Below are 27,664 nucleotides of genomic sequence, written 5' to 3'. Positions count from 1 at the left end.
TAAAAGTTTTTGGGCTTTTAGTAGAAGAAGGAAGAGAAAAAAAAGGTTTGAACCCTTCAACAAATGTTGATATATGCTCCAATATTAGTAACGTGATATAGCAAAAGGCTTATGTTTGTGTACGAGTCCTTGTTGGCGTGAGGTTTAATTGTCAGTTTTCAAATTTTGTCATCATTGATTCGCAAACCACTAAAACAAGAATATTTTTTTTAAACTTTAAGTGTTGGTTGTTTTTTAAATTTTGGTATCAAAGAGTAATAAAGCTTTGATATAAGTGTTTTCATATGCATTATGAGGAAAAAAAGTTTGGTGCCAAAATATGAGCGAGTCCCTTTAAAAGGGCCAGGTCCCGTAAAGTAACAACATCGAACACGTTTTAGCATAATGAAAGCATTTAATGCCAAACATATTCATAACCTTATAAATATATCATTTAAAGAATATAAATGCATGCCATAATTATATAAATGAATAAATGATTAAAGATAATCTATTTCAAAACAAATAAGCAAATGCTATACATGTAGAAAATACATGTTATTCAACTTCAGGTAGTTAATAAATAAAATTCTTTAACATACGAATGTATCTTATAAAACTATAACAAAAAAGATTTAACAAGCTAACAATTTGTATCATCAGGAGGTCCGTGGTATCATAAAATATACTTAACAAAACTCCTTATTAGAACTTTTTCCTAGCTTAATTATTATTTACTATTCAATATATATTTCTATATAGCTGACGCTAACAAATACATGCATCTTAGTTGGTATATATTTAACTAACAATGAATTCTACACATTAATTTGTACAAAATTTCCTGTGTATAAGGGTCCAGTTAGAACAGGAGATCTTAAAGTTGATAATTGTCAATCCCTGGAAAGCGGGGGGGGGGGGGGGGGGGGGGGGGGTATGGGGGGTAAAAAAGTTAACAAAAAAAATGGTTTCGTTAGGGTTACATCCTTTTCCAAAAACGGTCGGTTGGCTTTTTATTTCATTATCATACCAACTGACTATAAAAAGGCTAGGGTTGGCGCCTGTTTCGTAGGTAGGGTTGGGTAACATGAACCAAACATTTTATTATTAGGCCAAACTGCTTAAAAATATGTTACTTTTTTCTTTAAGCATACATAAACTCCCATAGCAGAAGCAACTGGAATGTATTTTTTTTGTTTTGAGATCTATAATAATATTGATTCAAGGCTTATTCATCTTCTTTAGCAGAGGCTGAAATCCAATTTCTTCCCAATTGAAAAAAAAACACCAAAAAATATCCCAATTTCTATAATGAAAATTTTACTTCTGTCCAACTATTTTTATATTCTACTAACACTTCGAAAAAGTTAAAGCTTTCATAAAAGATTAAAAATAAGACATTTTCAAGATCCAATTTCATCTAAAACGATATCAAGGGACAGCCTTCATAGAAACGCTTTTTTATGTCCAATAACAATTCAATTTAAAATTCACACTATTACAGACATTTCAAGAACGGACATACTATTTATATGTCCATGATAATTAATTATTACAATTTCAAAAAGCAGCAGTAATACTATGTACATGTATACTAGGGTTTTAGCCAGGTTTTAAAAAGGGCAGGGTGCTACAGAAAAGGGACAGGGTGCTGCAGAAAAGGGACAGGGTACTGCAGAAAAGGGCACATATCAGGCAGTGAATAATTAAAGCATTATGAGTTTCATGGAAAATGTTAGAAATTGTGCTTGTTTGAAGGAATATAAGGTTTTCAACTACCAAATATGTAAAGTTTGTTAACTTCATAATCTTATTTCAAGTTTTAATGAAAACAAAATAAATATTTGATTACCCTGATTAAGCGTTCAATTCTTTGAAGGCAGGAGGGTGCACATTCTAATGTCCATGAGGGCAGAAGGGTGCTACCAAAGGAGAGAGTGCAGCACCCTTCTTTAACACACTACCTAAAACCCTAGCATTTAGAATGAAAAATCTACTGACTATTATTAGCATATTAAACAGTTTACAAAAAACTTTTACAAAAGCTGAAGCCAGAAATACAGAAATATGGTTACCAAGCCGGACAAGCTGGTTTCCTTCGGGAACTCCGGTTTACCCCACAACACAAGACAGAGCACACTCTTGCATAACATTGTGCCAATGAGAGTGATTAATATAATGTTTCGATAACTTGTTTCACAAACGTTGTAAAAAAGTGATTTAATGTAAACTACAGAAAAGTTAACAGCAAGTTTAAGACGCAGTTGGTAAAACAAGTAAATAAAACAATACAGCACAATATATTGGTGGTCTCACATCAAAATGCCAAGGCCGCAATTTTTACTGGTCTCGGAATTTTTGCTATAAAGCGGAGCAACATCTTATTGCAAAATGCGGAACCATTAGTCCAATGAAAAATGGTGTAGTATCATGTGATCAAAAATGTCAAATAATGATATGACATTGCACAGATATGCTGAACTTTCAAATATTTTAACTTCGGAAATTGTCACCAACAAACCAATGTGTTATCAAAGGAAAATTTAACGTTACTACTGAAAACTTGGAATTTTGTAGCTTCAGCGTCTTGACGCGAGGTCATGTTAGGCCCTTGGTATGTTTTTCCTTCACATAAGATCTATTGCACAAAAAATATAGTTCCATACAGATCCTTGTATTAACAACAGCACTACAGAGATAACATCAATGCTCAAATATATTTTCTTTTTAAGCCAAACAAGGCAAAATACTCCGGAGTAATAAAACCTAGAGTTATGGGCCTTGCTTCTGCCATAAGACCATAACTCTTGCTTGAATGATTGTCCATATATGCCCCTTATTTACTTGAAATAACAGATGAGCATTACAGTTCCTTCTGCGACACTCTTGTTACTTCTTTCTTATGAAAAATGTGAAAATACATGATACATATTCATTGTACATGAGAACATTTTGAGAATAAAAATTAATTACATAAATATGTAGTACATTATTTCATTCGCAAAAAAAGTTTCTATAATGAAACATTGGCAAGCTAAAGTGAATTCATTCATTAATTCATGTAACAAATAAAAGATGCAGATACCGCACCAGTTATTATTCATTTCTGAATACTGTTAATGAATTGTTCCAACCACAAAGACACAATCATGGCGATGTAAAAAACGACTAAGTGAGAGGGTAAGCCACATCAAGAACGCTAACTTTGTGAACATTTGCTGCGATAACTGACCCTGGCACAAGTTCGTCTTTTTCAGTGTCATAGAAATAAATATGAATCTCGGAATCTTTGTTCACCAAGAAAAAGATCTTTTTCGCCACACAAGCTATTTGCCTAAACAAATGTCCAAAATCTTCCGGCGTCGAACAAATCGTGGTCCATTGTTGTGTTTCCAAATCAAACATATCGTTCTGGTTACAGTCAACAAATCCGCCCATGTTTGGTTTCGACGTGTAACCGCCCAAGAAGTATAATTTTCCTCCGTGGTTCACGACCCCATGACCTTGACGCGGGACCAGCATATCGGGCAGGGGAGACCACTCTCGTGCCCCATCTTGCAGACGGAACATGGACTGAATGGGAACCGTATGGTCGGGAACAACGCTAATCCCTCCACTGATGTAGATCGAATTATCACAATATACGGCTGCCAAATCAAACATCCCGAATGGAAGGCTGGGACCTTCTTTCCAAGCATTTTCCTCTGGTGCGTAGACTTCCATAGACGACAATATTTCCTCTCCACTTTCAACATCGCCTATACAATGAAAGACACCACCAATGGCGAAAAGACGATTTTTCGAGCTGCAAAAAGCAAAGGAGACTCTTCCTTTAGAAAGGGAGGCTATTTCAGTCCACTCTCGGAATCTTGGATCGTATCGGTACACGCACACAGAGGCAATGTATTCATCGTTATAACCACCTGCGGCAAACAGGAAGTTGCCCAAACTCGTCTGACTCATGCTCGTGTAGTCGCAATTCAAACCTGAAACGAAAATTATTATTTTTTAGCTGTGAAGCTCAAAACCAATACATTAATAAAAAATAAAAAAAATGAGCGTATATCCCCTAAAGGCTATAGGTATAAGCGCAAGAAAGGTATGTATAAATGTTTAATATAAAAAAAATTATGATACATAACAGTTTTTACTTGGGAACATGAATTCTTGATTTAATTACCGTGACTAATTTCATGGTTTTTGATGGTTTATTGAAAAATAATGGTGGAATATAGCCTGACAAAGTCACCATTTGAAACAATTAGTTCATCAAAATATTTTCTCTCATTTAAACCTGTTTCACTGTAAAAAAAAAACAGAACAAAAAAAGCACATAGACATTATCAGTGATGGGCAGAAAAATCAATGAAATCATTTCTGGTATGACTTCATTTGGTTAAAATTTGGCACTATTTTCCAATTAAATATCAATGATGATGTCCTCTGGCTGATTTGCCAAGCTGTTCCACAAAAACTAAATTCTCCTACCTGATTGGCCAAGCTGTTCCACAAAAACTAAATTCTCCTATCTGATTGGCCAAGCTGTTCCACAAAAACTAAATTCTCCTACCTGATTGGCCAAGCTGTTCCACAAAATCTGACTTCATTTACCTGATTGGCCAAGCTGTTCCACAAAAACTTTATTCTCCTACCTGATTTGCCAAGCTGTTCCACAAAATCTGAATTCTCTTACCTGATTGGCCAAGCTGTTCAACAAAACTTCATTCTCCTACCTGATTTGCCAAGCTGTTGAACAAAAACTGAATTCTCTTACCTGATTGGCCAAGCTGTTCAACAAAAACATTAGCCTCTTCATTTTCAGGGTCCTTGTACAAGACGATGTTCTGCTCAAGATCGTCATTAAAGCCGGACACAACGACGACTTTACGCGACCCACGGGCATGGTACTTCTCGCCGGTTCGAAGACACTGGGATGCTACATCCAGGCAGTAGGTTTTAGCGTCCTCAATCTAAAATCAATCAAAATTATAAAAAAGAGATGTTTGTCAAACATTATGCCCCCCCTGAGCGCCATGTTGTCAGGATTATATGGACAATTGAATGAAATATGCATGGACCGAAATGACAGCTGATTTGTTGCCATTAAGGCAGTTTTCAGATTATGACCATTAAAGTGTGAGGATAGAGTGTGTTATGACCATGACCTTTGACTCTATGAACTCAAAATCCAGAGTCATCAGCTGGTCACCAGAAACCTAAATGTCAAGTTCGAGGGCCATGGGTGCAGGCATTGTCAAGTTATCACACAGACAAGTTTTTTTCGTTCAAGGTCACTGTGACCTTGACCTTTGACCCAATGACCCCTTAAATCATAAGGGGTCATCTACAAGTCAGATGCAACTCCAAGTCAAGTTTGAAGGTCATGGGTTCAGGCATTGTTGAGTTATCACTCTGACAACCTTTTACCATTCAAGATCACTGTGACCTTGACCTTTGGCTCTATGAATCCTAAAATCAATAAGGGTGATCTACTGGTCAGGCTTAACATCCATGTCAAGTTTAATGATCATAGGTTCAGGCATTGTTGAGATATCAGTGAGAGAAGATTTGTTAACTTTTTTGCGTTAAAGGTTACTGTGACATTGACCTTGGCCTGATGACCCCCAAAGTCGATAGGGGTCATCTACTGGGCAGGCCCAACCTTCATGTCAAGTTTGATGACCATAGGTCCAGGAATTGTCGAGGTCACTTTCAGGGTCACTGTGACCTTGACCTTTGACCCCTAAAATCAATAGGGGTAATCTACTGGTCAGGCCCAACCTCAATGTCAAGTTTGAGGGCCATGGGTGCAGGCATTGTTGAGTTATCACTCGGACAACCTTTTATCATTCAAGGTCACTGTGACCTTGACCTTTGGCCCAATGACCCCTAAAATCAATAGGGACCATCTTCTGGCCAGGCCCAACCTGCAAGTCAAGTTTGAGGGCCATGGGTGCAGGCATTGTCGAGTTATCACTCGGACAACCTTTTACCATTCCAGGTCACTGTGAACTTGACCTTTGGGCAGATGACCCCCAAAAACCATAGGGGTCATCTCCTGGTCAGGCCATTTCTCCAAGTCAAGTTTGAGGGCCATGGGTGCAGGCATTGTCGAGTTATCATTCGGACAACCTTTTACCATTCAAGGTGACCTTGACCTTTGGCCAGATGACCCCCAAAAACAAAAGGGGTCATGTACTGGTCAGGCCCAATTACAAGTCAAGTTTGAGGGCCATGGGTGCAGGCATTGTCAAGTTATCACAAGGAAAACCTTTAACCATTCAAGGTGACTGTGACCTTGACCTTTGGCCCGATGACCCCTAAAAACAATAGGGGTCTTCTACTGGTCAGGCCCAACCTCCAATTCAATTATGAGGGCCATGGGTGCAGGCATTGTCGAATTATCACTCGGACAACCTTTAACCATTCAAGGTCACTGTGACCTTAACCTTTGACCCGATGACCCCCAAAAACAATAGGGGTCATCTCCTGGTCAGGCCCAACCTCCAATTCAATTATGAGGGCCATGGGTGCAGGCATTGTTGAGTTATCACTCGGACAACCTTTTACCATTCAAGGTCACTGTGAACTTGACCTTTGACCCGATGAGCCCCAAAAACAATAGGGGTCAGCTACTGGTCAGGCCCAAACTCCAAGTCAAGTTTGAGGGCCATGGGTGCAGGCATTGTCAAGTTATCACTCGGACGACCTTTTACCATTCAAGGTCACTGTGACCTTGACCTTTGGCCTGATGACCCCCCAAAACTATAGGGGTCATCTACTGGTCAGGCCCAACCTCCATGTTAAGTTTGAGGGCCATTGGTGCAGGCATTGTTGAGTTATCACTTGGACAAGCTTTAAAATCATTTTACCATTAAAGGACACTGTGACCTTGACCTTTGACCCGATGACCCCCAAAATCAATAGGGGTCATCTACTGGTCAGGCCCAACCTTCATGTGAAGTTTTATGACCATAATTGTCCAGGAATTGTTGAGTTATCACTCGGACAAGCTTTGGTCTACCGACGGACGGACCGACCGACCGACCGACTGACCGACCGACATACCGACATGCCTGTGCAAAGCAATATACCCCTCTTCTTCGAAGGGGGGCATAATAAATATTCTTTTGAAAAAAGTTGTACACTTTGTAACATGACCCTGAACATATGCACTATAATTTATGTGAATAATTATCTTCAATGATTTTACGTGATTGAATATAAGTTTGGGCCACCAAATTTTATGTTGTCCAATCACAATGACGCAGCTGTGGCGAAAACAACAGGGTGGATATTCATTACGAATCTCTTAAGTCATTTTCTAACTGAAGACATTTTCCTATTTTTAGTTAATTATCCCATAGGTCATTTGATATACAGTCGAACCCCAATGGCTCAAACTCCAAGGGACCAGCGTAAATACCTCGAGCCTCGGTAAATTCGAGCCAAGGGAGAATGATTACGTTCAGTTTAAAGGAATCGGTTCTTAATTAACATTCAGTTCGAGCCAACCAGGAATTTGAGCCAAGCGAGTTCGAGCCACCAGGGTTCGCCTATAATAACTTCATTATATCTGAAAAACTTTATTTTGATGTTATTAAATATACATTTATGTAATATAAAATCACCTATATTATGACTATGAAAATGTTTAAAAATCGACCTTAGTGAAGAAATGATTGAAGATGGGTTTTATGAAAACCGGCCTAGGGCTATGACAGAACAATACGTTATTTTTCTTCTTCGGAAATAAGACAAGCTAATACAGTAAACTAATCTTGAGTTTCCAAACCTCATCTCTGATTTCCTTAAACTCCAAGGCCTCTCGCGGGATTTCTTCAAGTTCTTCTAGCTCCATCGTGTGAAACCGCATTTGTCGTAGTAACGGCAGGCAGTGCTCCTTGCGGCCATCTTTGTCGACTTCCACCCATCGCAAGATAAGCTGAAATTGGGTAAATGTCAGATCTTCAATAAAGGATGTCGCCTTCTATGTTCATGTTACAGCATCATCAAATATCACTGTCAAAGGTGAGGATATTCATTTGTCGGAGCAACGGGAGAAAGTATCTATCTCCAGCCAGCCCAAGATCAAATTGGGCCAATGTCAAATAACATGCAATGTCAAAGTTGTGAATTATCCTTTGCTGGAGCAATGGGAGAGAGTGACCAGCCCACGCCAGCCCAAGATCAAATTGGGCCAATGTCAAATAACAATGTCAAAGTTGTGAATTATCCTTTGCTGGAGCAATGGGAGAGAGTGACCAGCCCACGCCAGCCCAAGATCAAATTGGGCCAATGTCAAATAACAATGTCAAAGTTGTGAATTATCCTTTGCTGGAGCAATGGGAGAGAGTGTCCAGCCCACGCCAGCCCAAGATCAAATTGGGCCAATGTCAAATAACAATGTCAAAGTTGTGAATTATCCTTTGCTGGAGCAATGGGAGAGAGTGTCCAGCCCACGCCAGCCCAAGATCAAATTGGGTCAATGTCAAATATTAAGGTCAAAGTTGCGGATATTCATTTGTTGGAGCAACAGGAGAGTGTCCACCCCGAGCCAGTCCAAGATAAAATTGGGTCAATGTCAAATATCAAGGTCAAAGTTGCGGATATTCATTTGTTGGAGCAACAGGAGAGTGCCCACCCTGAGCCAGTCCAAGATAAAATTGGGTCAATGTCACATATCAAGGTCAAAGTTGCGGATATTCATTTGTTGGAGCAACAGGAGAGTGTCCAGCCCACGCCAGCTCAAGATCAAATTGGGTCAATGTCACATATCAAGGTCAAAGTTGCGGATATTCATTTGTTGGAGCAACAGGAGAGTGTGACCAGCCCACGCCAGCCCAAGATCAAATTGGGTCAATGTCACATATCAAGGTCAAAGTTGCGGATATTCATTTGTTGGAGCAACAGGAGAGTGTGTCCACCCCACGCCAGCTCAAGATCAAATTGGGTCAATGTCACATATCAAGGTCAAAGTTGCGGATATTCATTTGTTGGAGCAACAGGAGAGTGTCCACCCCACGCCAGCTCAAGATCAAATTGGGTCAATGTCACATATCAAGGTCAAAGTTGCGGATATTCATTTGTTGGAGCAACAGGAGAGTGTGACCAGCCCACGCCAGCCCAAGATCAAATTGGGTCAATGTCACATATCAAGGTCAAAGTTGCGGATATTCATTTATTGGAGCTGTGAAGTTGAATGGGAGAGAGTGTCCACCCTCAGCCAGCCTAAGATTAAATTGGGTCAATGTCAAATATCAAAGCCAAAGGTATGAAACATCATTTGCTATATATATATACCAATGGCAGAAATTTAATTGCTTCTGTTGGCCATCTTTGTCCAATAAATAACCAAAAGATCAACTGAAATTATGGAATCTACAGATCTAAACAAATGTTGATGCCTACTTCAAACCTGTTATTTTAGTGGCAGAAAGACTTTAACAAGTATGGCAAAGAGTGTTTTGTTTGTTAAATCTTAAAGCTGCACTCTTATAGATTGAACATTTTGACAAAAGTAACTCCTTTAGCCATAAAACATTAATTTTCGAATGGAAATATACAAAACTGCAACATGATCTTTTGTCAGCAGTCTTATATCACTAAGATTTGCTGATATTTATGCAAAAATTCCAAGACATAAAATAAAAAAAGTTGTAAAAACGGTAAATCTGTAAAAGTGCAGCTTTAAAAAATTTAAATTCAAACACCTTCAATAACATTTTTACATCAAAGGGCCACCATTCTTGCCAACATCAAACGATTACATCATGATCTTACATAAAACTGTGATAACTTTAACCCTCTGTTAAGCAAAAACTTAACAGTGGTCTTCCTCCGGACCTTTAGAGTGTCAAGACTAATAGATGTAGTGACACCCGCATCCATTAGCTAGAAAGGACAGCCCTAAGGTTCACAATTTGTCATGGTGACAGTTGCTAAGCAACCAAAATAATACACCCTACCCTCAAGCCATGAAGACGTAGACTAGACAATGATTCAGACTGGTGTGATACAATATTAATGAAAGATAAATAAATCTTATGTTGACATCACGCTCTGCTGACTAGTGGACTTTCTGAGGTTTGTTAGTTTTGTTTATCAAACGGGTAACACATCTAATGGGCCATCAGACACAATGAAAATTGATATTAAAGCTGCCCTTTAGATTGACTGTTTTGACAACTTTTTATTTTTTGTCTTCGAACGAGCCAATTTTTGCATAAATGTCTTGGAACCAATGATACAAGGCTGCTGACAAAAGATTAGATCATTCTGAGTTATTCACATTTACGTTCGAAAATTAAAGTTTTAGGACTAAAAGAGTTACTAACGCTTTAAAAAAAATGAATTTTTTGGCAGTTTTCCAAAAGATTGAGATCTGTTCTTTTGTTAGTTATCTTTTATGACTAATTGGACACATTGATATCAAAATCAGCTGGCCCCAATTTCTCGAAACTTCTTAAGCTTAACAGGCTTAAGTAGCTTATTTCAATAAGTCAAAATACATACTGAAATTGATTTTTTATAAATGAAAAATGGTTAATTGTGATTATCATAAACATAACTCCTATCTTCAACATTAACACTCTTAAAGACGTAAATATTATGCAAATTATTGGAAAACAAAAATAGTGAGCTTAGCTTAATCCTGTTATAAGGGACTTAAAAAGTTTCGAGAAATTGGGGCCCGATTCTTAGACAAAAACATGAAAAAAGATTAAAGCTGTCAATCTGTGAGAGTGCAGCTTTAAAAAGGAGCTTAGATAAGTCAGAGAGATTATATTGTAGGAGTGGGAAAAAGCTTTTACATTATTTTTAAAAATCTACAATGAGATGTTAGTGAACAAGGTAAATTTCATCAAAATAGTGTGAGGGAGTTGATTATCTGATGCTATTTATTTAACTTAAGGAACATCAATACCTATACAGAAGTTGTATAAATTTATGAGCAATGTAATTTTTGAACAAGTGTCTGGACAAAGTTTGAAAATATGGACAAAATATGGTTGAAGAAAAAGAATAATAATAAAAAGAAGAAGATTAAGAATTTGTATACATTTTTAATTGCAATACATGATGTATTTGCTGAGATATTGACTTAAATGTGGTGACATGAAAAACCTTACCATATCCAGAATGTCTAAGCCAAATAATAAAGGACCCTTATATGCAAAAGATAGATAACTAACTTGGTTATTCAGGTAGGTTGAGTTCTATTGTATAAAGTCTCAATGCAATACATCAAGTGGTTGCTGAGATATTAACCTATGTGTGCATACATTTAAAACCTTAACCAGAATTTCTAAGTCAAATAATAAATGGCAAAAACTTGCATTATACATGCACAATAGAGTCATCTTACTTGGACAGTTGTTGGGAAAACTTTTCTAAAGTTTCATTGCAATACATGATGTATTTGCTAAATTATTGACTTAGGCCTAAAAAAAAATATGTCTGTTTCGGGTAACCCGACCCTACCTATAAAAATGCGCTGACCCTAACTATTTTTTTTTCGTTTCAGAGCAAAAAAAATATTCTTAGCGAATAGAGAGTTACGAAGGGGGGATAAATGCAGATTTTAATCAGAATTATTGTTTATATGATAAAACAAAGTCAGGCAATGACAGTAATGTAGGAAAGGCTGCCATGGCCATGTGCAAGAAAACACTCTGAACTTACGACAGATTTTGAAAAAAAAAAATCCCTACCTACCCTACCTAGAAATTTTGGGAAGGTTACCCTAAACAGACAATTTTTTTTTTTGGCCTTACCAGTAAATGTGGTTACACACAAAACCTTATAAATAATTTAAGGCCATAATATGCATAATATGCATTTTATGACTTTGTTATTTAAAAAGATTTCATGGTTGAATACCATTGTATAAAGTCTCAATTCAATACATCAAGTACTGGTAGTTGCAGATAATATTAAGTGTGCTTACATGCAAAACTTGAATCAGAATTTCTTAGTCAAATACTAAAAGCCCATAATTTTGCTTATTTTCAAAATAGTGTTATCTGACATATATATCTACAATTTGAATGCAATACATGATGTATTTGGTAATATAACGACTTAAAGGTGTTTACATGCAAAACCTAAACCAAGGTGTGATGCAGACACTAGGGTGAGTTAAGCATAGCTCTCAGTATACTTTGAATAGTTTAGCTACGGTAATAATCAAGAGAAGTTTCGTATGTAAATGAATGCAAAGTTTGATTTAGTCATCAGTTTTATTAAGTGAGTTATTCTGCTATTGCACAAGCATGCACACTAGTAGAGACATTTGGTGCCAAACACTAAGAAACTTTTTATTTACAAAGCAATTCACTCAGCAGCCCAGCTGCACCTGCCTTATGCTGAATTAATGGGTTAGTTAACCAGAAATAAATAATTTGTTTCTATCAAGCCAAAGAAGAAATTGTTTGGTTAGGGTTACATCCATTTCAAAACCAGGTAGGGTAGGTAGGCTTTTTTATTTCTTTTTTAATTGATTTTTTATAAGGTTTTATATAAGAAAGTTATTGTCATCATTGGAGAATGGTGTTTAAGTAAGCTTTAAATGTTTTAAACTACATATTAAATACACACACACAAAAAAAAAAAAATTTACCAACTGACTATAAAAACGGCAGGGCCTATTTTGTAGGTATGGTCGGGTAACCCTGAACCAAATGTATTATTTTTTTAGGCCTAACTTATTATTTGAAACACTCACCTGGAGAAGGAAAAATTCCGACATTTCCACGTACATAAACTCCATCAGAAACTGCAGAAGTAGCTCTACCGACAGTTCTTTCAAGAAGTTTTCTTTCTCTATCAAAGTTGGGAGGTTGTTTCCGAAAAACTTGAAAATCTCGTAACGCAGATCGCCCAGGGAATATCGATCTGCAAGCTCCATGGTCAAGGGGTAATCTAACATGCTCAGATGTCTAATCATATAATCACAACAAATATCTAAGATCCATTCAACATGGAAGAATCTAGCTGCTTCCAAAATGTCAGGGACTATTTTTTCTTCTACGGTCACATGACCATGATAAAAGTAGTCCAGCATGGCACCAAACCCATCAGGACTGATATCCTTCAATTCAATCACCATTTCATCTTTTTCCTTCATAGCATTATTAAACATCGCTGAAAAATAGTCACTGGCATCGGCTAGAACCTTACGATGACCTTTAAAATTGGACTTCCCTACGACCAACTTCACATCGCATTTGTAATCATACATCTTAGCATTGACTTTTTCATAGTTGTTATTAATGTATTTCAGTTTGTTTTCAGAGATGTAAATAAATTCTAGTGCTGGCTTTTCTTCGACTATATCACCATTTTGTGCTGCCCCGTCAGCATCGTAAACATCTCCAGCCACTCCTTCCAATGAATTGCTGTCTGCAGAAGCCATCTTTACTGTTCAAGTTCTTACTGAAATGTATAAAAATCAAATTGTTAACCAAGTTACTAAGTAAGAAATGTTCGCTTCATAACATGCGATATAGAAACTGTTATTGGCTAAATGTTGCATCCACATGTCAGGAGGGGATCGAGGAATTGGCATTAGATGTTGGGGGTCACAACTTAGGACCTGCTCCCCCTCGCACTGATTAACTGAATAAGAAGGTGGGTTTGGATTGTTTTTGTTTTAAAGCTGCACTCTTACAGATTGACAGTTTTGACTTTTATTTAATTTTTTAAGATTACTCAGATCTCAATTGTTTGGAAAACAGCCGAAACACTCATTTTTCTTCAAGCGTTAATAACGCGTTCTGCCATCAAACATCGATTATCGAGCATATATATGAAAAAATTGCCATCTGATCTATGTCAGCAGTCTTATATCACTAGTTTTCAGACATTAACGCAAAATTTGGCTCATTCCTAAACAAAAAACAAAAAAGTTGTCAAAATGGTCAATCTGTGAATGTGCATCTTTAAAGGGTGATTTTCTTATATCTCTCTCCTAAGGCACACAAGCACTGTAATGAAAAAAACAACAGTAAAAATAACCAATATTTCACTGAAAGTCATTCAAGAATATATAACACATAGGGAGCCATGTGAATCCCAGTAGGCTTAAAAAAAGCTTTGGTATATTTATCTGTACTCATAAACATATTTAAACTGGGATACCATTATCTGCTATTTTTAAATGGAGAAACACAGATGAGACAGCAACATGATTGTTGCACTTTTTATTTTAATCATGTAAAATGATGAGTTATCAGCCTCCTACTAGGTCACATTGACAATTCTAGGCTTGGTTTAAGGAAATACTGTATTTTGGGACCATCTGGGGTCTAGTCCCTTAAAAAGGGCTATACACTGTATGATGAAATAGCGAAAAAAAGAGAGAAAATTATCGAAAACTGACATAAGCTTGGTATCAATGTATACAATGCAATGAAACTTACTAACTGAAGTACCACATAGTTTACAATTAATCTATTTTCGCAGTTTTTTCGTATTTTTCCGTTTAAAAAGATTACTAGGTATGTCTACCTTGTAGAATTAATTCTTATGCGTGATTGGCTAGTCGATGTTATCACATGATATTACCAAGTTAGGTATATAGTTTAAATATTCCAAAGGTTAGGGTAAGCCTTCGTACCACAGTGGATACAACACTGGACTGCAATTTTGGCGACACTAGTTCGAATCCGGTGTCCAACTCCATTTTTTTTTACATTTTGGTATTAATTTTTTTCAATTACGATATCTAAGAGTAACAAAAAAATTAAATAATTGTCCTGAGATTCGTTACAGAAAAAACTTTTTTTGGTGCCATGTATAGTCATAGTATACGACACCTACCTGGTATAATTAGGCTTGTCATGCAATTCAAAATAATATCTAAAACATAATTAAATACAATGCAATTTGTTTATTCAAATTGGCAGATAGTCATACATTATGAATACAATAACTCCAATCTTGATATTATATACCACCATGCAAGAAACTTAAGCCAATTGATATTTATACTTGGCACCATTGAATGAATACAATTCAAAATCATTTTTCGTACATATCTGATTTTGAAAAAATTATGAAAGAACATTTAATTATGAACATTTTTAACATTTCTGGTGATTTTAACATCAGAAGGAGAAGTTCTAAGCTTTGAATTGTTAGAAGAAGATTTTAGAAACTCATTTAAGAACATTTTGAACATTTCCGGTGATTTTAACATCAGAAGATGAAGTTCTGCTTAGAACTATAAATTTAATGCAAGAACAAGAAGCAGTTACTGGAATTCAGAGCCCTAAACATCGTGAAGTATCAAACAATGGATAGAAATGAAGAACGTGCACTATCACTACGTCTCTCTTTTGTGTTGGAGGACATTGGAGTGTCCCATAAAATGGTGATGCATCGGCGAAACACATTCTTGAAGTATGAAAAACTCACAACCTTTATAAAAAGTGAACAGCTCGGCTTACCGATCAAGTGTCGAACATTTGGATCGCAAACCGAGGGAACAACAACGATGGGTATGAACTCTAATGTCGATGATATGCAGTTCCAAGCTAATCCTGCAATTCTACATGTTACAAAATGGGAACCAGGATTTAATAATTATTTGATAACAAAAATTCCAGGTCTTGAGCTGCCTCCTCAGCACTGCCATCTTCAACTGTACCTTCGCGAGAAGCCGGCGCCAGTCAAGTATGACAACAACCATGTGAAGTCGCAACTGAACGACATTGTATTTGATGAAAATCGCAATGTCTTTCTTCAAAACAACTATATTGACAATGTCAGTTTCAATAACATGCGTGTGGCTGGATATCAAATTGATAAAAGAGGACCAGCTATCGGTGTTAATAACAAATTTGACTTTGTACTCGCTGTCAAATGTAAAGAGTTTCCAAAAGAATGCCTATTCTGGAAAGTGAAGCCACGGCCTGGCCATTGGCCTACGCGATCTGTACTTGAGTCCTGTTCTTCAGATGGGGTATCCATTGTTCCCGTTGGCTATCCGGGCAGTGAACATGCAATAATAGAATGGAGATTCTGTACATCAATGGTGGAACGAAAAATCATGTTCTCTTGCAATATGGCTCAGATAAAAACGTATGTTTTACTGAAATATTTGAAGAAAGAATTCTTCATACTTTCAAGCAAGTGCATAGAAAATAGGAGCGGAAAAGGCATAGAAAATGGGAGTGGAAAAGGCAACAAAAGAGGGAGTGGAAAAGGTAAAGAAAATGAAAGCGGAAAAGGAAAAAAAATGGGAGCGGAAAAGGCAAAGAAATTGGGAGCGGAAAAAGCAATGAAAAAAAGGGCAGCCTTAGTAGCTACCATTGTAAAACAGCTCTGCTTTTCACCATAGAAAACACACCTGAAGATTTCTGGAGGGAAGACAACCTGTTTGCTTGTGTCCGTTTGTGTCTTCAGCGACTTCTGTCTTGGATGAGGAAAGGGTTCTGTCCGAGCTTTACAATTGAAAATGTCAATCTATTCACAGGCAAAATATCTTTAAACGAAAGATCAAGCATGACCAAAATTGTTGAAGATAAACTGGAAACGAATTTGCAGTGTTTGTTTGAAATAGAATCTGACGAATTTGGAGAAAGGCTGAAGGAAAAATCTGGCATGGACGCTTGTTTGCAGGGCAACTCAATAGATTTTATCAAAGGGGATCTAGTGCATTTCTTTTCGACCAATTTTGCATTCCTGTGTTACAGCTATTTGTCAGCTATTATAGAGAAGTCTCAGATAGACTTTGACCAGGCTGGAGCAATCAAATTCCTCCAAAAAAGGAGACAAGATATGGAACATGCTGAGTCAACATGCCGTCCCCAATGGTTGTACCTTTACAAACTCTTTGGAGCAAGACTTAAATCAGTTCTGGCATCAATCCAAGTGTCTGCAACCATAGATGCATCCCAAATGCTGTCACAAGAACGTTTTATTTTGGACTCCCTGAATGCCTTTGAGAGCGCATCCAAGATAGAGTTTATTCCCAGTCGTCTCAGACTTGCATCGTTGTGTTATACAAATGACCTGCATGAAATAGCTTTGACATATCTGTTGGAGGTTTTCGAGAAAATCAAGGATGAAAATGAGTGTGCGCAGATATGCTCATGCTTACACGCAAAAGACAAATACAACCGAGGAACAAGAAACAGGACTCCAAAGAGAGGCTTTAAACAGAAAATAAAAGACATGGATGACAACAGAATTTTGAAACTTCGACCTCCGTGTCTGCAATTCCTAAGGTTTGAGAAAAACTGCATTCCACAATTCTTGACTTACGAGATGTACCGAACCTTCACAAATTTGGAGCAGAAGAGTAGGTCTCTTCATAACACATGGATGGATATGGCGATGGTAGACTCAATCCCATTCACATACTACCTGCTTTTTCACACATACCACGACATGGGCAAACATGAGAAAGCGGGGATATATCTACATTTACTGCTGAAGTATATGAAGGAAGATAATTTCATCATGTTTGGACATTACGAAACAACATGCAATATGATTGGACACTGCTTCCAGAAAAGCGGTTACATTATACAAGCATATGAGTGGTATGCCACCTCACTTGTCTTACTCTCAGTAAACAATGCAGCAAAATGGCATTTGTGCTTTCTCATCAGGGAACTAATCTCCCTCGGGGTAAAGGATCTTGTCGACACGCCAGAAGAGGTGAAATGTATCTTTTGGGATTAATATTGTGCAAAAGGTAAAATTGTCTACAGGGATTAATATTTTGTAAGACTTAAAATTTCATTTTCTGAAACTAACATTGTAAAAAAGGTGAAATTTGTCTTCTGCAATTAACATTTTGCAAAAGGTGAAATTTGTCTTCTCGGATTTATATTTTGCAAAAGGTGACATTCGTCTACAGTGATTTATATTTTGCAAAAGGTGAAATTCGTCTACAGTGATTTATATTTTGCAAAAGGTGAAATTCGTCTACAGTGATTTATATTTTGCAATGAAACTCCTCACTTAGGTATTGAAATGACACGTATAAAATTGTTAATGCATTTCAAACATTCATTCAAGAATTCTTTTATAAATCTTATAAAGCGGACAAACTTATGAGAAAAACTATGTATATAATTCTATATTATCAGCTGTTAATTTTTAAGGTGTCAATTTAAGGTTAAAATGAGGTGTTTTAAGGGGTATTTTGCTGGCCAACTGGAGGGGGTGCACAGGGTCTTATGCAACACACACCCACCCCTGCAAAAGAAGCAACTGAACTTTATGACATACGGTAAACTTCGCTTCAGTTCACATTGTATAAATAATTGAAAACTTAAGTGTCAGGCAATCATTTTCACTGGAGTTAATGGAGTGTTTAAATCTAAAATGTTAAATGTCCTCTTATATCTTTATGGTAGAATACTAATTGTAACTTTTCATGTTTTGAGCAAGGAAGAAAAGGATTGCCTTAAAATTTGGCTATTTTTTAGCTCCATGTATCTTAAAATATATAATAGTATATCCAAAATGTAAATGTAAATAAATAATAACCCCTATATGTCGTCTTTTCAGGCGACACAAAAACTATCAATAATCTAAGTTAGACCATATTGTTAAGAAAAGATGGCATTTTAAAGATTGTAAGAAAAATTGCCATTTCAAATATTGTAAGAAAAATTGCCATTTTCAAAGGTTGTTCAAAAAATGCCATTTAAAAGGCTGTAAGAAAAATGGTCATTTTCAAAGGTTGTAAGAAAATTGTAATTTAATATTTTTAAGAAAAATAGACATTTTAAAGATTTAATGAAAAATATGTTGTCTTTAATATTGTATGAAAAAAATGTCTTTTTAAAGATTGTATAAAAAAATCTCACTTTAAATATTGTATGAAAAAATGTTATTTTAAAGATTGTATGAAAAAATGTCATTTTAAAGATTGTATGAACAAATGTCATTTATAGATGGTATGAAAAAGTGTCATTTTAAAGATTGAACTAAAAATATTTCATTTTAAAGATTGTATGAAAAAATTGTTATTTTAAAGCTTGTATGAAAACAATCATTTTTAAATAAAGATTGAATGAAAATTTGTCATTTTAAAAATTGTATAAAAAATGTAATTTTAAAGATTGTATGAAAAAAAAGGCATTTTATAGATTGTATGAAAAATTGTCATTTTATATAATATAGATTGTATGAACAAATGTAATTTTAAAGATTGTATGAAAAAATGTAATTTTAAAGATTGTATGAAAAAATGTAATTTTAAAGATTGTATGAAAAAATGTCATTTTATTTTAAAGATTGTGTGAAAAATTGTCATTTATAGACTGTATGAAAAACTGTCATTTAAAAGATTCATTGTAAAAAAAAAATGTCATTTTAAATTTGTCTTATCTTTCCTTCATTAATAACGCGTTCTGTCAAAAGCATGACTCAGAGTGCATGTTTAAATAAACCATGTTATATTCTTTAAACCAAACAAACAAACGTCACTTCAATGATAAAGATTTAAAAATTTGAGTAGGAGTATAGGGATTGCTTAAGCTATGTAAAACCCACTCAATGATTGCAGAAAAAAATGGAAAGACAAATTTTTCAGTTTATTTTTCTCAATACATTAAAAACGTTAATGATCAAAGTTTATTACAAAAATGGAACATAGATGTTTATCTTATGAACAATAAATACCTGTTAGAAAGAAATGTAAATCTGTTAGACGGCCACAATGACCATTTAATGTTACACCACCGTCTGGGCCATTCATGGATTAAGTAGGGAATTAAAGTGCAATTTACTTCAGCTATTACAGGCCATTAACTTGAGGAAAATTTGCAATGAATTTATACAAAATATGCACTACTGGGTACAGAGCTGGGAGCGGTGGAAAGGAGGCGGAGGTGCTAGGGGGAAGAGGGGACACACTAAAAATGCCAAGTGGACTAGGCTTGAATTACACCAAAGCAATAAAAACCAATTTAGACTAACATAAGCCCATATTTTTTTATTTCATTTCTTGGGGGGGGGGGGGGGGGGGAGGGGGGGGGAAGAGAACTTATCCTTAACATGTTTAAGCTACATGTTTATGAGGGGTTCATTGGGAAGGAAAAAGACATGCCCTTACCAACCCCACCCCTGAAGTTTGTCCCTTCCAATGTCATTTCCTGGACCCGCCTTTCTGGAACGAGCTACTGTTCATATAAACCAGCTTGTTTCATAGTCAGTTATAAAACCTTTGAGAGCCTGTGTTATCTGTAAATGTCTTACCGACTTAAAATAAATTTATCTTACAGTAAATGTCATAAAAAATTCATTGACAGCTACCTCAAGGAATGTGTAAAAAGTGCAGAAATCTGAATCAATAGAAGGGCTGTTTTCTTGCAAATTTGGACATGAATGATTGTGAAACAATAGCCGAATCTGACTCAGCATTCCATAAAGATGTAAAATATATGTCTACATAATTCAAGCTTGTTTGAATAAATTCATCTTTGATCTTCTTTCCATGCAGAAATTGATGCATTCAGAGACTATTACCATGCAGAGTGGTTTTCTCACTTAAGGCCTAAAAAACACACATTACGTTCGGGTTACCAGACCCTACCAACAGGCTACCGACCTTTTTTTTTAGGAAAAATTGTGCTTAAATTTGTAGTTTAAATCCTTTAATGCTTTATACAGAAGATTGCTTTAACACCATTTTCCGATGATAAATATAACATTCTCATATAAAGCCTGATAAAAAAATAAATTTAAAAAAAAACAACAGAAGCTCACTGACCCTGTCTGTTTTTTGAAAAGGATGGGAATGTTTAATGTATCAGTTTTTATTGACGTTTTTTTTTAAACAACAGTTACTGTTGCTTTAAGGATGTTTTTTTATGTTTTAATAATAATGTTGGCCATTCTGTAAAATCATGATGAGGTCCATTGGTCCATTATTCAGCCTTGAGGTGCATTATATGGGCATTATACGGCATAATAAAATGTTGTCTGTTTCAACTTTTCCAACGTATCCTAGATTTTCTTTCCCTGATCCTAAACTTTCCATTGCCTTGAAAAACTGTTTTATGATTTGTTTTAATTTTTCCATTTAAAGTTCTAAATTAAAAGTTTTGGCTTTCAATAATACTAGTAATGCTTATACTGATTGTACAGACCTTCTTGAGCATATTATTTATAGCTTTTGTTAACAGAAAAATCTCCAGAAACAACTAACCGAATAAAAAAAAGGTTTTCCAGCGTACCCACCCTATTTCTTGGAGGCATGAAACCAGAATTGATAATGCCATGTTATGTCGTACCCACCCTATTTCTTGGAGGCATGAAACCAGAATTGATAATGCCATGTTATGTCGTACCCACCCTATTTCTTGGAGGCATGAAACCAGAATTGATAATGCCATGTTATGTCGTACCCACCCTATTTCTTGGAGGCATGAAACCAGAATTGATAATGCCATGTTATGTCGTACCCACCCTATTTCTTGGAGGCATGAAACCAGAATTGATAATGCCATGTTATGTCGTACCCACCCTATTTCTTGGAGGCATGAAACCAGAATTGATAATGCCATGTTATGTCATCAATAAACAAAATACATACAAATCTCAAATGGAATAAACCAGTAGTTCATTTACACGTATGTAAAAGCCTTGAATATTTAATAAAAGCACCATGTCTTACTGTTCACTTTCATGTCACCGCTTATAAGATGGCCATACGGATTCTTAATGAATTGTTTAGAAAGCTTTTGATGAAAATACCACCCGAGTTCCATTTTGAAATTAATTGGTTTTATTTAGTGGATTGTTTAGCAGTTTGCACGTGCACGCTGGCTAGTACAGAGACATTTGGTGCCAAACACTAAGAAAGTTATTATTAATTTGGGGTATGTTAAATAATTAACTTCAATGACAGGCTGTATTCAGCAACCCATTGAATTTCATGGTTCAGAATATTAAAAATAAAATAATAATATTACCTGATATTTGTTATAATCAAAACTGAATGGGATTAAATGCCATTCAGGCATTGTATACATTAATACTTTTAACTGATATACTATTTGTAACATTAAACACAAACTAACCAATATTTTATCATATACAAATCTCAGCAAACCATATCACATACTATATCTATATAAACTGAAAACAAAATCATGTTTACCTTGCAATAAAGCTTGAAATCCAAAGGCACACAGGTTGTATCCGACCATTCAATATAAACCAGTCTTAAGTAGAAGGTTCACAGTCAGCTGCAAAAGGTGTAGTAAATATATTCCCATTTGTTAAACCGACAGGTTGAGAGAATAACTAATAGTCCGTATTTGAGTGTGCTCAGTCATATGTGACGCTGTTGGGGCGTACTGCACTTTATAAGGTTGAATCAGAAATGGGAAAGTTTAATGTATCTATGTTTTTATTGATGTTTTTTTTAAACAACATTTGCTTAAAGGATGGTTATTTGTGTTCTAATCATAACGTCAGCATTGATGTGCATTATTCAGCATTGATGTGCATTATTCAGCATAAGGTGCATTACTCAGCATTGAGGTACATTACTCAGCATTGAGGTACATAACTCAGCATTGAGGTGCATGATTCAGCATTGAGGTGCATTATTCACCATTGAGGTGCATTTTTCAGCATTGATGTGCATTTTTCAGCATTGAGGTGCATATTTCACCATTGAGGTACATTATACAGCATTTAGGTGCATTGTTCAGCATTGAGGTACATTACTCAGCATTGAGGTACATAACTCAGCATTGAGGTACATTATACAGCATTGAGGTGCATTATTCAGTGCATTATTCAGCATTGAGGTGCATTATTCAGCATTGAGGTGCATTATTCAGCATTGAGGTGCATTATTCAGCACTGACGTGCATTATTCAGCATTGAGGTGCATTATACAGCATTGAGGTGCATTATTCAGCATTGAGGTGCATTATTCAGCATTGAGGTGCATTATTCAACATTTAGGTGCATTATTCAGCATTGAGGTGCATTATATACCATTGAGGTGCATTATTCAGCATTGAGGTGCATTTTTCAGCTTTGAGGTGCATTATTCAGCATTAAGGTGCATTATTCACCATTAAGGGGTATTATTCAGCATTGATGTAAGTTATTCAGCATTGATGTACATTATTCAGCATTGAGTTGTATATTTCAGCATTGAGGTGCATTATTCACCATTGAGTTGCATATTTCACCATTGAGGTGCATTATTCAGCATTGAGTTGTATATTTCAGCACTGAGGTACATAATACAGCATTGAGGTGCATTATTCAGCATCGGATTGCATTATTCAGCATTGAGTTGTATATTTCAACATTGATGTAAATTATTCAGCATTAAGGTGCATTATTCCCTAATGTGGAGCATATTTCACCATTGAGGTGCATTATTCGCTAATGAGGAGCATATTTCACCATTGAGGTGCATTAATCAGCATTGAGATGCATTATTCAGCATTGAGTTGTATATTTCAGCATTGAGGTGCATTATTCAGCATTGAGGTGCATTATTCAGCATTGAGGTGCATTATTCAGCACTGAGGTGCATTATTCCCTATTGAGGTGCATTATTCAGCACTGAGGTGCATTATTCAGCACTGAGGTGATTTTTCAGCAATGAGGTGAATTATTCAGCACTTAAATGCATTATTCATCGTACGGTTTACATATACACATTCTGGTAATTTGTTTTTATAATTATGTTAATACAATATCAATTAAACTAATTAAATGATACAAACCTGTCTATAGCATGTGCTTGAATATTATTATCAGTTATATTTTAGCCTTTTGTCCTATGTTTAACACAATATAATACATAACAACTGTTATCCACATATACCTGTACACTCAATTCATCAATTTAAGCGTCATCATTTTAAACCCACATTTAACAACTACGTTTCACTTTATTCATCAATGAATGCAGCGTAACGGAATGGATCACTCGTGTGTATATAACCATGTTTTGAGTATCTTTGGTTGACAGTCTAAAACATGACATCATATTTTATACATGTACCATTAAAGTGACACTCTTATTCAAAATCAATACATACACATGCATAACAAACATCAATTTTGACTGATAAACCTTTAACTGCTTACTAAATAATGCATTTATGGCAAATATTGATTACTGATAAGAAGATTGTAGCTGTGTCTTTATTATCAGAAAGCGCAAAAATATTAATTGATTGGTGAGTGCTAAAAGATTTACTGTGATTTACTATCTTCTCATAAGGTAGATATACCGTGTTGCTAACATATGCTCATTTCTTTCAAATTAAACATGGTATCCTTCATAAGAACCATTGTTTTCCACATACATGTATATTCATCCTTTTACGAATATTAAAGCAATATCATTAAATGTGGTAAATCTTATTTGGAAGTAAGAGTGCATCTTTAATAATAAAAAACACAACAAGCCATTAACAACAGCCTCAATACAATCCATGAACTTTTACTTCTACTTCCAACAGTATTCCTCTATCTCCGAATCTCCCTGTCTACAGTGAATGTTATAATCAATACAGCTGCTGAAATAAAACAAGCAAATATTTACGATCACCGATCTGCATCTACAGAGTTAAAGCTATAAATATATATATGTAGTACATAACTTCAAGCTTTGTGCAGAATATTATATTGAAAGCACTATTATTTAGAATACATCCTACATTTTTACAGCCAATCAAATTGCATATATATAGGCAATCATTAAGTTCTAGGTTTAATCATTAAAATTTCAACTTTCGCGTATGTTTAAAGATGAAAATACACAATCTCTGTGATTTTGCATTGACAATGTGTCAGCCAATGAAGTTATATTTTAAGTCAAGTCTTAATTAATTAAATCTTAATGATTAAGAAGGGTTCGTTTGCTTCGTTCACCCCACCCATTCTTAATCATTAAGATTTTAATTCATGTCATTTTACTTTTACATAATATAAATTATATTTATATTTCATAATACTTCAATTAGATTTACTTTCTTTTTATTGGACCTGATATTTCAAATTCAAGGTTAACTTGATAAAATCCTTTGCTTCCTCGTGATTAACAACATTGTTGTTTACGATTTGTTCATATGTCTATTCAAAACAAGTACAGCTCAAATCTAATGTTAGAAACACTGTAGATGACAAGTGTATCCATTAAATTTCCAGAGGAGAAAAAATTTGAAAGTAAACAATGATGTAAACAAAGTGGTTAACTAAAACAAACTTCTGTTAACTGGAACTGGAACTGCAATGAGGGGCTTGAATAGTAGTTACTCAAAAAGATTTTTACACAATGATGGGACTTTTTAAACACTACCAAATTTAAGAGTGGGGGGGGGTGGCGATGTGGAGGTTTGCACCCAGCACGTGCTCGCAGTTATTTCCTCAAATTGAACATTTTTATGTCTAAAGTGAGAAAGATGTGAATATATTTCACCAGAATGCATCATTTCAGACTAAAATTGGAAAACTATCATAGGTTGTGCCCAAACCCCCTCTATCCCCATGATCAAAACCATATTTATTTCAGTTCAGAGGGGCTGAGTGCACCCCCTTCGATGCCCAATCATGGATCAGCTCCTTGTCAGTGATAGAAAATTTAAAAAAAAATTGTCTCAGAATCAGCTCTTTTTGGCATCAATGCCTTCAATTCAGTTGTATAAGATAAATTACAATAGAACAGAACTAATAGGGTATTGTTTATACGGTATTGAAACCATTGATGTCACATCAAACATAAAGCACTGTGTCTACATGCTGGAACACAAAGGGCCATTTGCACATAAGCCATAATAATGCATGTTAAAGGAACTTATGTAACACTTGGGCGTTCATAATGTTTCTCTTAATGTAGAGTCGCCAAAGACGATGAAGCAGCTTATTACATCGACTAGTAGCACATGAACTAGGAGATCAAAGTTGTTACCAGTAAGAGGTTGGTTAAAATCATCAAAATTACATGTACAGTGACAACACCATGATCTTTACCTTGTCATGTAAGGTGACAATAACTGGGTGTTTTTATACCTGCATCAGCTCATAATTCTAAAGAAAGGTCGTCTAAATAATAAGGGAATCCAATATGTCTTTTCAAATTTATTTACATGTATCTTAATTCAAAATAAGAAGAATGATAAGTATTATCATCTTTTCTTAACCCATGGCCATGCTTCTCAATTGCAACTTTTAAATTAAAAAAAGGACAATTAAAAAAATAGACTCTGAAAAGACAAACAAAATAATATGACACACAATTTATGTTACCCAAATCAATTAATACCTTATACATTGTTTTCTTTGCAATCAGGGGCGATTATAAGGATGCAGGTCCCAATAACGACAGTTGATTTTTTCACACCTTCCAGTTGTGATAAAGAATAGGAGAAGTTGGGGTAAACAGAAACTTCCAACTTCTGGCTTTCGTAGAACATAATACTCCTGACATGCTTTCTGATGTCAGTCAACTGTTGCAACCGCAGCAAAAAAGTATATTTGTTGATTGTTTTCATAAGGCTTGTTGCTGCGTGGGTTAAAGCATGTCAGAACAATTAACATCTGTTGGTTATTATCCTTGCCAGCTGAAGGCATGTTGGGACAAACAAACCATAATGGACGGGTGAAAACCAAGCTACAATACTGAGCGCTGAGGGATACTTTTTTTGACATTTCTTATGTATCCCTGTCTCGAGTCTGCCATAGTCCAAATATCTTAAAGACTCATTGATGGCCATATAGGTGGACTAGAGTCTGCCATAGTTAAAAAATAGTCAAAAGACTAGTTGACAGCCATTTAGGTAGACTAGTAGTCCACCTAAATGGCCGTCAACGAGTCTTTTGACGATTTTTTAAATAAGGCAGACTCGTGACGTCCACCATCCCAGCAAAAAGTAGTAAGCGGTCCTTGCGCAGAGAATCCTCGCAGCCACAATTTTGAAATTATCTCCGTTATAAATTCAAATTTCTACGCAAATATTATTGCCTACTATTAAACACATATTAAGTTATGTCAGTATGCCCAAAAAACATGTTAACTTCTCATAAAACACTTACAAGTGTCAATTGTTTATCAAGTATCCCGATATCGGTAAATCTGGGACAAATCTGACTGGTTGTGAACATGTATAACGGTATTCGTGACCCATAATATATTAATGTGAAAATAACAACTCTAATGACAAATTAAATCCAGTTCAGATCACTGTCGGATAAAAATTGAAAAACTTTGTCATTATTATTCAACATCAATGCATATCATTACAGTGTATCATTTCGCCCGTTGTTAAATGGTAGAGAGTTGTAGCGTTACAGGGATACATAAGAAATGTCAAAATAATAAAAAAAAGTATCCCTGATCGCTCATTATTGTAGCTAGGTTGACTAGGTGAAAACCCTGAAAAAAATAGATGCCAAGAACGTTTATAGGGATTTGACCAAGACCGAAAAGCATTTTACCAGAGCAAAGCTTACGTGGCTTGTGCATATTTCAACCACTGGCTGTACTAATCTATGAAAAACACAAATATCAAATTAAATGAAAATGTTCCAAAATATGTTTCGAATTAATGTTAATTCAATTGTGATGGTACATACCGTATGATGTCCTTTACACTGTAGTGCTTTAAATGTTAAAATATATTATTCAAATGCTACAAAAACAATTACACTTTCTCTTGACAAGAAAAGTAAATGGCGG

At 35.5% G+C, this 27,664-nt stretch overlaps 2 protein-coding genes across 8 annotated transcripts; one reads left to right on the top strand and one right to left on the bottom strand.

Moving 5' to 3' along the window:
* Positions 1 to 380: 380 nt before the first annotated feature.
* On the bottom strand, positions 381 to 27,664 carry LOC128217559 (kelch-like protein 31). Of its 6 annotated transcripts, none has more exons than XM_052924763.1 (7): positions 27,562 to 27,664; positions 24,397 to 24,506; positions 22,109 to 22,196; positions 12,707 to 13,416; positions 7,775 to 7,924; positions 4,754 to 4,949; positions 381 to 3,965 (listed from the first exon to the last, which is right to left on the bottom strand). In XM_052924763.1, the coding sequence occupies exons 4-7, from the start codon at positions 13,394 to 13,396 to the stop codon at positions 3,148 to 3,150; spliced, it is 1,854 nt and encodes a 617-aa protein (XP_052780723.1). In that variant the 5' UTR covers positions 13,397 to 13,416; positions 22,109 to 22,196; positions 24,397 to 24,506; positions 27,562 to 27,664; the 3' UTR covers positions 381 to 3,147. The 6 variants fall into 6 exon arrangements, with proteins under 6 accessions (XP_052780723.1, XP_052780724.1, XP_052780725.1 ...); XM_052924764.1 differs by having other exon boundaries at positions 24,397 to 24,503; positions 27,562 to 27,640; XM_052924765.1 differs by lacking the exon at positions 24,397 to 24,506 and having other exon boundaries at positions 27,562 to 27,647.
* Positions 15,000 to 19,302, top strand: LOC128217561 (uncharacterized). 2 transcript variants are annotated; one of them, XM_052924768.1, is made up of 2 exons: positions 15,000 to 15,482; positions 15,591 to 19,302. In XM_052924768.1, the coding sequence occupies exon 2, from the start codon at positions 16,405 to 16,407 to the stop codon at positions 17,671 to 17,673; it is 1,269 nt and encodes a 422-aa protein (XP_052780728.1). In that variant the 5' UTR covers positions 15,000 to 15,482; positions 15,591 to 16,404; the 3' UTR covers positions 17,674 to 19,302. Both variants share the same exon structure in this region, with proteins under 2 accessions (XP_052780728.1, XP_052780729.1).

This window comes from Mya arenaria, chromosome 14, assembly GCF_026914265.1.
Source record: "Mya arenaria isolate MELC-2E11 chromosome 14, ASM2691426v1".
NCBI lineage: Eukaryota > Metazoa > Mollusca > Bivalvia > Myida > Myidae > Mya > Mya arenaria.
The sequence above is the reverse complement of the archived record's forward strand: the minus strand, read 5'-3'. Positions and strand labels throughout refer to the sequence as shown.